Source organism: Elaeis guineensis, chromosome 8 (genome assembly GCF_000442705.2).
Source record: "Elaeis guineensis isolate ETL-2024a chromosome 8, EG11, whole genome shotgun sequence".
In the NCBI taxonomy this organism is placed as follows: domain Eukaryota; kingdom Viridiplantae; phylum Streptophyta; class Magnoliopsida; order Arecales; family Arecaceae; genus Elaeis; species Elaeis guineensis.
In genome coordinates this window covers 5909032-5920506 of record NC_026000.2, presented here as the reverse complement: position 1 = coordinate 5920506, position 11475 = coordinate 5909032, and the positions used below count along the sequence as shown (strand labels likewise).

At 37.1% G+C, this 11475-nt stretch overlaps 1 protein-coding gene across 1 annotated transcript; it reads right to left on the bottom strand.

Annotated features, from left to right (window-relative positions):
• Positions 1-5738: 5738 nt before the first annotated feature.
• Positions 5739-8205, bottom strand: LOC105050634 (protein phosphatase 1 regulatory inhibitor subunit PPP1R8 homolog). Its single transcript, XM_073242409.1, is given in 4 exon segments — positions 5739-6169; positions 6172-6752; positions 6995-7470; positions 8049-8205. Coding segments are annotated over 3 exon segments (1236 nt in total). The 5' UTR covers positions 7447-7470; positions 8049-8205; the 3' UTR covers positions 5739-5966.
• Positions 8206-11475: the final 3270 nt, after the last annotated feature.

The following is an 11475-nucleotide window of genomic DNA, read 5'->3' as shown; positions in this document are numbered from 1 at the left end:
TATATCATAATAAGACATACATAAAAAATCTAGTAGAATTAGTTTGGATTTCCTCACAGATTCGTGGATTGGATAGTCTGCTTAGATAGGAACTATATTAACTCAACATCATTCCAGCCCAAATCTTATAGAAGGAAAATTGACCTCCATGACTTTTTTTTAAAAAAAAGGAAAAAGACCCGTAGACTGGATGTAGGCTAAGACTAAGGTTTGGATAGACTTTCAAAAGACTATGAGCTAGATAGGCCAACAAGTCTAATTCTTGCAGGCTCTTAATTAGGAGGGCGGTCATTTCTATAGTACCAACAGGAGGATGAGGGAGAAGAGCCATAGGGTACAAGAGATGGGAATGTAGACCAAGAAGAAGGGTTCTCCAGCTAAAATCCTTCCCCTAAAAGATGATAGCAACGAGATAAATCCATATTTCTTTCGAATAAAAAACAATGCAATTGTACTTAATGTTGTTTTATACGCATGTACAGATAATAAGAACTCAAACTTTCCAGCAATAGTGTAAGAAAAGGCATCAAAGCCCTCGCCCCTGCTAGACTTGAGCTAAAGTTAAAGTTTTCAGGAATGAACAAAAGAAGTGGACCAATGGGAGCCATGCCCTTCCATTTGATTCAATAAAGTGTTGTCAAAAGGTGGCAATAAAGGGAGAACTAAGATCAACATGACCACACATCGTTTCCAACTCTGAGAGCCTGAGCTGACTGAAAGATTCTTGCTGTGGTAGAGAGGATTTCTATGAAGCCTACAATGAAAAGATCTAGCATGGGTAGTGGGCGAGCACAAACAACTCGCCCTCTTGCTTGATTGCTTGGATGGAACCGGCCGACCACTTCCTGCTAGTGTTGTTATCATCCTTTAAAGAATCATCTAGCATGATGATGTTAGCAGGCTTCAAGTCTTTCACCATCATTCAGGCCTTGATCGAGCATAATAAACTAATTATTACATGATGCAATGTATCCACATCATTGTTATAGGAAAAATGTTGCACCTTCAATTAGAGTATCTTAACTATTACGCTAGCAAGTTGCATTATCTTTCACTAAATCTGAAGAACTGTTAGGATTTACTAGCATCAATCGGTAGCAATATATTCTGCAATGGTTAATAAATTTTTTAACAACACAATTGCCAATTCTAGCCCAAAAATTTGCAAAGTGGAGTTGGATAGAGTTTTATAATTGCTAATCGATCGGAAAGAAGTTTCATGCGAAACTAAACAATGTTTTTACCAAAGGAAACTAAACAATGGGAAAACCCATTCATTTCCCAGAAAAAAAAAAAGTTCTATCTCTGTTTTTCGTAAAACTAAATGATTCGGACTAAAGTTATACAATGATTAATTTTCTCAAATTTATCGACTTTAATGACCAGACTGTTTCGTAAAATGAGTTTGTCAATGCGGGAACACAATGATTGAATCAAAATATAATATAATATAATATATATATATATATATATATATATCAAAATAAACTGAGTACAAAATAGAAATGTAAATAGCCAAAGACCTTACAGTCCTATTAGAATGGAGCCAAATCCAAGTCGAGATAAGGCTTTCATTGGCTCATTTGGCAGACAATGGTTTCATTAGGCAAAGATAATTCTAGATAGGATCCTCTACTTGCCTTATTGTTTGCTGTTTTAAATGGAAAAGTTCCCTAGGTGCATATGGAATCACAATAGATCCGACCTTAACGGTCGGAGCCGTTTCTCGCAGCCATGAAACCACCCGGGCGCCAACTTCCTTCTTCGTTAAAAGCAGCTCCAAAAGAGAATTATCGTAAGCATGAGAGAAATGGCACAAAACAACCATTAGGATGGAGTGCAAGATGGACAGAAAGAGGTTAATTTATCATAAGTATTATCACTATTCGGAAAAGGGAGAAAAGGTTGGTGGATGGAAGGATAATTCCAAACACTCAAACCAACAAGGGGGAATAAGAATAGTGAGCTTGATTCCCTAAAACAAAATAAAAGGGATTTATTTGGCGTTGGGTCTTAAAGTAGGGCATCGGTTATAGCAATCCGAAACAAATTCAATGATTGTATGTCCCACATAATGCATTAACCTAAGAATAACCGAGTAAGGACTGAAATTGACATGAGAAGAGAAACAAAGAAATTGAGCAAAAAAAAATTTGTCATACAACATCTTTTTTTTTTTTTCCTTTGTTAAAGTGGAAAGATAGACACAATCTGAATTATTTTTGAAAGAAAAAGGAGGATCATAATGTTATAATGAAGCATTCAATCTTTAAAAGAACTTTAAATTCCATTACATATGTCCCAGTACTTAAATCTGTACAGAGCTTTTGACGTTCCCATTCTAACTCTCCTCCATGTGAAGCATGTATAATGTTAATCAGTCCGACTAGAATAGTCCGGCTCATTTTATTTTAGCATTGTTCATAAAAAAAAAAGCCAGAGTAGAATGAGAAATTATTGAGCTCAAAAAGGATCCAGCCAGCAAACATCAAAGCGGTGCTGTAGAATGTATTTTGTTTCCGACTGAGAACATGCAATAGAAGAGCTGTAATTTGAAAATTGAAATGCTTTCATATTTATGTTAGGAGATCAATGCAGTTTAGGAGTAACAATCGGATCGGATCATAAACGGATCGGATCAAAAAATCATTAACCAAATCGATCTGTTTATTAAACGGATCAAAAATTCAAACCTAAACTCAATCTCTTTATTAAATAGATAATCCGACCCGACCTGTTTAACCTGTTTATTAAATAAGTTAAATTAGATTAAACGGACTAAACAAGTTAAACAGACGAGATTAAATGAGTCAGAAATATGTTAAACAAATTTTAAACAGATCTTAAATGGGTTAAACATGTCGCATTAAATGGATCAAAAATAGATTAAACATGTTAAATGAATTATCTGACTCAATCCGACCTGAATATTAAACGGATTAAATAAGTCAAATATCTAAAATCAAATCCGATACACTTATTAAACAGGTTAAACGGATTGATCTGTTTATGATCCAAATCCATTTAGTCTAAACCCAAATTTATTTATGACGGATCGAACACGGATCAAATTGATGGATCGGATCATATTTTATCAGCTCTAATACACTCCCACTTAGTGTTGTATGCTATCTATCTTGTGAGAGCGAAGAGAAAGCAAAATTAAGATGGGGTGCATCTTTCTGCACCGAGCACATGGAATGCACATGAAAAGAGCTCTGATGTGAAGACTGAAAGAAGATAAATGCACTCCCAAGGGTAAAATGTACACTTGTATCTATCTTGAATAAAGAGGGAGAGGAGCAAAACCAAGGTGGAATGCATTCAGCAGTGAAACATACCGGCAAAACTATTGCCATACGTTAGACGTCTAGTAGGATTTTGCTTGATATAATAGGAGTTTGCACCATAGTCTTTCAATCCACCTGGGACCTACTAAACTTAATTACCAAATTTTGAGAAGACTTTTCTTAATTTATTTTATAGGTAAGGATTAGGAGACAATCTACACCATCATCTTGGTCTGTTGAAAGATGAGTTCTGAGTATTTTTAATTCAACTGCTAAGGTCTTTGCTTTTAAATAATGAAGCTTTGTATTCAGCTGCTAATGAATTATGTTAGCCGGTGCTTTGATGATTGAAAAAGAAAAAAACACTGTGACCTAAAAGGCAACTCAACAAACATAATAACTGGACAAATTTGTGAACAACCTAGTGTAGCTTTAAAGAAACCCCTTACAGCAGGGAGGGAGAAATATCGGATTGTCGCAGGTTATAATTCAAACCCCACCAAGAGCCTTTTATCTTGTTCATTGAGATCAAATAATATGTGCTCCAGGTCAAACCCAAAGTCTAAGGTTAGGGAGAAGAAACTTGAGTGATTACACAATTTGGTGAAAACCCAAAACAAAGCTAAGGAATGCGATATTTGGTGCTATATTATTTCAAAAAATAAATAAAAATTAGATTCTTATGGAAATTATCAAGGGATACTCCAGGAAAAGCCAATTTTGATTTTGGATATGTCTTTGTTAAAAGAATGTACAGATAGACAAAGACATGTTTATTAGAAATTAAAGGAATAATGGAGGAAGTGAGTGTTTTTCAGCCAGCATCACACTAGAGTTTCTTAAAAAATCTTACATAACATCCCCTATGGTGTTGTAGGGATCAAAATATTGAATGAGTAAGAAGTGTTTATCCTAAGAATCTGGAATCCCAGAAAACCTACTACCTGAATATCATGCATTTCATTCTCCTTCCAAACAAACTTCGGTTCAATACTCCCTCAAGTATTATAAATGATGCTTGCTATCACAGGTCATGATCATTTGACTTCACATTTTATGAATTGAAACCAAATGAGCGTATTTCAGGTCCAGAAAGATTATGTAAAAACAGAATAACACTAATATTTAGTCAAGTGCACAAATAAAATAAGTAAATAATCAAACTTTACAATAAATTTCACTTTCTGTTAAGGCAGAAGGGCAAAAAATAATTGAAACAGAATCAAGGGATGCCCTTGATCAAAATTGATGATCCAGGGTATTCTGGTAAAATCATTTTCACTAGTTTGTATCAATTATCGATAAAAGTTGGAGATAAAGCAAGACAGATGAAATAAAGGAGCATACATGTTCATATCATTTCTTTGAAAAAATTTAACAAAACATACTGCTGAACAACCTGCCATTTTGCCTAACATAGTCAAAACAACAAAGAATATTTTGCAGTAACCTCATTCATTGCGCTCCACTTAAAACCATCTACCTATCCAGCCACAAAGAAAGGTTTGTAAAAATATTTCAACCTAGGAGGCAAAGAGATAGATTGCCCACTAATATTCCGCCAAACATGTAATTTTCATGAAACCATATCCATCAGCTCTTGTCCCAAACATTTGGGATCGGCTTCTGATTGCTCTTTGCCGATCATTCCTATTGAGGATCAGGTCTTGTGTTACTGCAAGCTTTTCCAAGTCCTTTCTCACAAGTTCTATCCATGTTAGCATTGGTCTTCCTCTCATCCTTTTAGACCCTCTTGGACAAGCCTGAGCACCTCTCATTGTTGGTGCTTTGGATTTTGGTTGTACATTCCCATAACTTCTTGATTGATTTTTCATCAAATTTATGTTCAAATTAAATAGTTCCTACACCTCCTCTAATATCATATTCATCTTAATATTCTGATTTTCATCATGTTCATCATGATTGCTCACAATTTCTTCATTGCCAAGATTAGAAACCACGAAGAACATTCTCATCTCTACCAAGTCCAACTAACATACTGCCTGATTACATATAACCATGACTTAGAGCAATCCATTAGCTATTTTAGTTGTAGTTTAGAATAGTAGCATTAGACAAACCCAGCTAGTGAGAGATAGTATTTTGGTTCCAAGGTTCTTAACATCAAACTCAAAACGTAGCCTTAGCAACCAAAATCAGCTAATAATATGTACAATATGGGCTGTAGCTCAGCATAAAACAAAAAATCAAACATATCTTGTTCTGAACCACTCCAGCTCAACCAAAACAGAAAACATCAAAAATGTCATGCTAACTGCTCCATACAAATGCTATTCTAAAATGCCAAACCTGAGGGCTAATAATGGTCAGAAGCATATGAAAATCTGAAACTACTTATCAGGTAGTAGTGCTAGATATCAGGGGCACAAAGCATAACCAATACACAAGAGGCGGTGTAATCCACCTTTGAACTTAAAGAAGTAGATGTTTCATCACTAGAATGACCCAAACAGATCATTGTAGAATAATTTTAGGCAATTCAGGCATTCCTTTTGGGTGTACGTTGACCCATGCAGAACAACATGAGAAACTGCAACAAAATTTCTCAGTTATACAGCACTCATAGCCACCATGGGCTTCGAAATGTCCACATGAAGCATAACTCATCACAGACTCATTTAATGAACAAATTAATGAATGAAATATGGTATATCATCAGTGATTACCAAAGAGATCATTGCTGTCATCTGCTGAACTAACGTTGTTTTTCTCACTGGCAGAACTAAGAGGCTTTTCTTCAATGCTTTTTGTGCTACCCGCCTGCCTATCTGGCTTGTATGCCCAGGATGAGCCCACCTTTCCAGAAAAGGAATACCCATATAGATCATCATAGATCCCACTTTCTGTAGTGCTTTTGATTTGTTCAAGACCTATTGTAGCTTATCAGTAACACCCTTGGGAGAAGTTCTGTCTTCCCTTGGACAGACCTGCTCCTTTCCTTTTGGTATAACTGTAATCTGTAAAAGAGATTCATATTTCCCAACAAGACTGCCTTCTTTTACACCAATAGGGCTAGGTTCAATCTCAACATCCCCCCCCACCCCGACCTGATCTTTAAATGCCACTCTTGCTTTCCTAATTCTTTTGGTAGACCTTCCTGACAAATGGTGGTCATCAGTTCTACTTGACATACTGCCTGATGATTTTTGAGACTTGGATGAGAGGTCCAACTGACTAATACAACCATAACGGGTGAGTACTGTATTATATGCTACCACAGCATCTTCATCAGAAGGGTCTGGAGGGGAAGGTAGATTAATTTCCGCAGGAAGTGCTGGGTTTGGAAAAAGAGCAGCTGTATTCTTTCTTAAGATGTACCTTCTGGTTGATGCAGCAAACAGCATCGACCGTCCAACTTCAAGCTCAACTGGATTGTCATTAATCAGTCTCTCATTGGCAACAAATGTACCATGAACTGAACCCAAACTGATCACATAGATGCTGTAGAAACATTAAATATATGAATAGATACACTCCAGCTCCAAAAAGAAATACAATCAACATAATGAATTCATTTCAACTTCTAAGCAATCCTAGTAAATCGTTTCACAAAAATCATAATTTGAAAAAGAATCATGAAAGAATCTGCATGGTTGTAAGAAAAATGGCTTCAATTTATAAGTCATAAGCTGTACATAGGCAAACTGGCACCAGAGAAAATTAAGAATCAATTCCAATCTCACCTTCCATGCTTGTGGGGAACTATTGCTGCATGTTGGCATGATACAGACTGGTGATCTAGCACCAAATCACATGTTGCAAACTGCCTTCCAAACATATGCCGCTACTTATCTAGATTGATCTTATCATTGACCTCTGTATTCTTCAACATCTTGAGATAGTAAACCCCAGGACGGGGTTCTATAGCCCAATCTGGAGGCTGCAAGATAGATTGCACCCCACCAACCTGAGTGGCCTGTGGAGCTGGAACTGCTGCTTCAGGTCACGTAGGTTTCGACAGGACATGCTGTTGATGCTGAGTATGGGTTATGCGAGGATTTTGCAGCTGCAGTGACTGGACCTGAGGGTTGGCTGCTTTAGGAGCCAAAGTAGTTTTGGATGCTGAATTGAGGTTAACCGAGAACGGCTCCAAAGATTGGGCCATCTTAAATATATCGAGACCCCCTCTATACATTTTCCTTTCTCCCTTTTGCCCTAACTACAATTTTAAGGTTATGTTACGTAAAATCATCCCAAGATGCATTATTTTTTATTTCAGAAAGAACAGCTCAAGAACAACCCATATGGATAACATCAACCCTCTGTTACATCCAACCAATCTAGAGGTGTAAAGCTTACGCATTGAAGCAGAAATCCTAGAAAAGCTTCCAAACATCAATTTCGAAAGCAATCAGTTCCATACGCTCAAAAAAAATCACTAAAACCCCATATTAACTCACAAGAAGAAATCTATTTCCCGCAGATGAGAAGCTGAACGGAAAATCAAATGTGGAATAAAAAAATGCCCAAAAAGCGATAAAAATGCGACCTTTGAATCCTAGACTTTAGGAAATTGGATCCCTAATTACACGTAGTTCGATCTGAAACGATTACAGAAACTAGAACAAATTTCGACGAAGAATCCAAATCTAATCAAATCAGAAGCAAGCATTCATTTTTTAAAAAAAAAAACTGGAATCATCCGATAAGAACCAAATCAAATGAAGATGACCATTATAATAATAAATTCGTGATCAGTGGTAAGAGAGAATCGGATATTTGGCGAAGAAGGATTACCTCAGGGGACCAAAGAGGGATTTCCAATTAGGGCTTTGATGATATTTTCTCGAAGAAGACAAGGGAGGAGAATACCCTGTCGCCGAGAGGGTGGTCTTAAACAACATAATAGCGTAGAAGACCATCGATGACTCCGTTTCAGAACTTGTCTTTCCGGACGGTGGGGCCTACGTGATGGACTACTCTAATGCGGGACTGGGAGTGGTTGGTAGTGAAGGAGGGGTCATCAATTGGGTCTTTCGAATATTATTTCTTTCATCCTTGCATGGCGCTAGAGTATCATATCATGGCAGGAAATTATTAGATAGATTATATCTAAAATAGACCTCAAATAGCCACTCGCATGATATTCTCTTATATATATATATAAAATCATTCAAGATCAAAACGAAGGTGAGCACTCATCTAGTCCATTAGACCTGATCCATCTAATAATTTCTCTCTTATAACCCCTTGTTGCTGTAATCATGTGCTTACCGGTGCAAAAATTTGGTGAATTTTTACACTTCACAATGGCTTATATATAAAAATATTTTGTATGTAATTGCATTTATCTTCAATGTTAAATTTCATCTCAAAATTACAATATATGTGCATCAGGAGTTCACAGAGATGTGTATGTTTTAAATTCTATAGTTGCTTTGCAAGGATGGATTGACATGGTTGCTCGATGCCCATGGGAAAGCCAGCTGGCCATAAAGCCTCAATTAATTGTACAAGTGAACTTATGGTCTTTTGTCATGATTCTAATACAAAGTTGTATGCTGCTTTTCCTAAGAAATGCTGATACTAAAGTAGGTTGCTTGTTAACCATGACAGGATATCGGTCATCCACAATAGGGCTCCTTCAGATTTGACCACAAATATTCTACTTGCATTTATTGTGAATATAACTATGTATTTTTTATGATTTATTATATTTATTTTAATATTAAAAATATTTTATATTAAAAAAAATTGATTTATATTTCTTAATATAGTGTTTAGAGATACAATCGCACTGAACTGAGTCGATTAGCCGAAAGCTCGAGCTCGAATCGACTCAAAATATGCAAGTTTGAAATTCAGCTCGAGATCGACTGAGTCTTAATATCTTAAGATCGAGTTCAGCTTGATGAAAAATAGACAAAATTCGAAATCGACTAGACTCAACTGGAATATCAATCGAGTCATACTTAATCTCGAAATCGAGTCTTAATCTATTAATAATATATATATATATATATATATATATATATATATATATATATATATATATATATATATAATATATATATATATATTCAAATAGGCTCGCGAGCTTTAAAGTCGAGTATCTTGCTACTCGAGTTCGATTCAAAAAATTATTCAAACGACTCAAATTTGAATAGTAGGTGGCTCGACACATTTGCATCTCTAATAATAGTAATAATTGTTTCTTCTTTAATCATGAATTTTATATAAAATTTATGATGCGTGATTCATGATATTGTATGGCATTTAGCAAAGAGCACATGCATATTTGTAAGTTAATGTCATCATGTTAACAACCAAAAGTTGCAAGATCCCTTATATATTTATGTACACTAATAGTTAATCCTAGTTTCTGCAATCCAAATCATACATGGAACTTCATAAGCATAGTTTAGCCTCACTCCATGACCTTAGTTTGGACTTTATATAGGTCAAGACTGGTGAATTTACTGCATAGCCAGATAGGTCTAGACTAGTGAATTTACTGCATAGCCAACCATATATGTGAGGTAATAACATTTTTTATTTTTTATTTTTGTTTTTTACGGTGCTCATTTGCAGCTACTCACGTTTGAACTTGAGATTATCACTTGAAGAAATGGGACCAACTACTTGAGCTAGCAGATGTTGGAAATAAAGCCTACAAATTACAGTGGCCGTGATAGCTGCAAAAAGATGGGCGACACAAAGAGCATAAAAATGTGGAAAAGATTTGCATAATTATGATGGATTATGCTGAATTGGAGAAGGGATCCTATAGGACAAGAACATAAGAAAGAGGAACTGCAGGGGGGAAAAAACCTCTGACATTTTGACATCCTCCATGCCCATGAATGACCCCGTCTTCAGAATGGAGAGTTTTTTCTTCAAATTCTTCTTCAACGATCTGCTCCTTTTGTTAAAAAGAAATCGACGATCTTAGTCTTCCACAGTACTATGATTTTCTCTAAGATAGAAGTATATCCTCACTATTCTCCTTTATAAGAGACCTATTGCGGCCAATTTCCTCGTCGCCTGGTCGTCGGGAACGAACACCTGCAAGAGAAGTCCACACTGATCGAAGATACCTCCGACGGAAACCCTCCGATGGTCAAATCAGAGAGGAGAGTAGACAACAGTAGAAAAGAATCAGGAAAACTCAGCGAGAGAGAGAGAGGGAACTAGAGAGAGAGAGTCCAGGGGCTTCGATAGAACCTCTCCGTAGCACTGTTGCCTTCTCCGTTTTATAGTAGAGTGTGGCGTGGTGCCGTCATTAATGGCGCAGACAATTGAAGGAGTTGTCAAATCGTCAGAGGCTGTCAGAGTCGTCGCGGACTGTCAAGTCGCTGGGACTGTCAAATCGCTGGGATTAATCTATGTTCTTGGCAGGACAATGCCCCATGACGGCTATGCCGCACACTCTTGTCAAGACGGCGGCCCTCAGCAGTCGTACGGCATTTGGAGGAGCCGACCGACTATACGTCGGCATTTGGTTGCAGGACGTCAGGCGAAGACCCAGGGACACCGTCGGCTGGTCCGATACATTGCGGGAATCGGACATCGGCCACCACGCCCACCTGATAGTGAGTCGGTAGAGTCAGGCTCCACCATTTGGCTAGTCGGGAACAGAATGGGTCCATCCGATTGATATATCTTCGGTCGAATAGTGTCGACAATCGTCGGTTGGTGCAGTCGGTAGAGTCGAACACCGGTCGGACAGGTTCGAGAATGAGTCAGCATGAAAAAGATCGATCAGTATATCCCAACAAGACCAATATTAACATGATAAGTAGATGTGCAACCAGAGAAAAGAAAGCTCTGGGATGTTTTTTTTTTGGATGATAGAAGGCTCTGAGAATTTTTAAAAGTACAAGTGGAAGGGAGTGAAACATCATATTACCAATGCAGAAGGCAAAATGGAAGAGTAAAATTGGAACACAGCTTATGCTCGTCAAAGATAAAAAGGATCCTCCCATTTGAACTCTGAACGGTTAATTGAAGCCGCTTATCCCCTCAAGTTATCCCCTGAATCAAACTGGACCATGACAGGTTATCCCTTCAACTTGTCTATTCATCCAAACACCCGAAAAAGAAAAACCGTCCCATGGAATAAGTCCACCATCCTAAACTTATTCATGCATCCGAATGCCCAAAAAATTATTCCATGGAATAAGTCCGATATCCTAAACTAATTCTTCCATCAGAACGGCCGTAA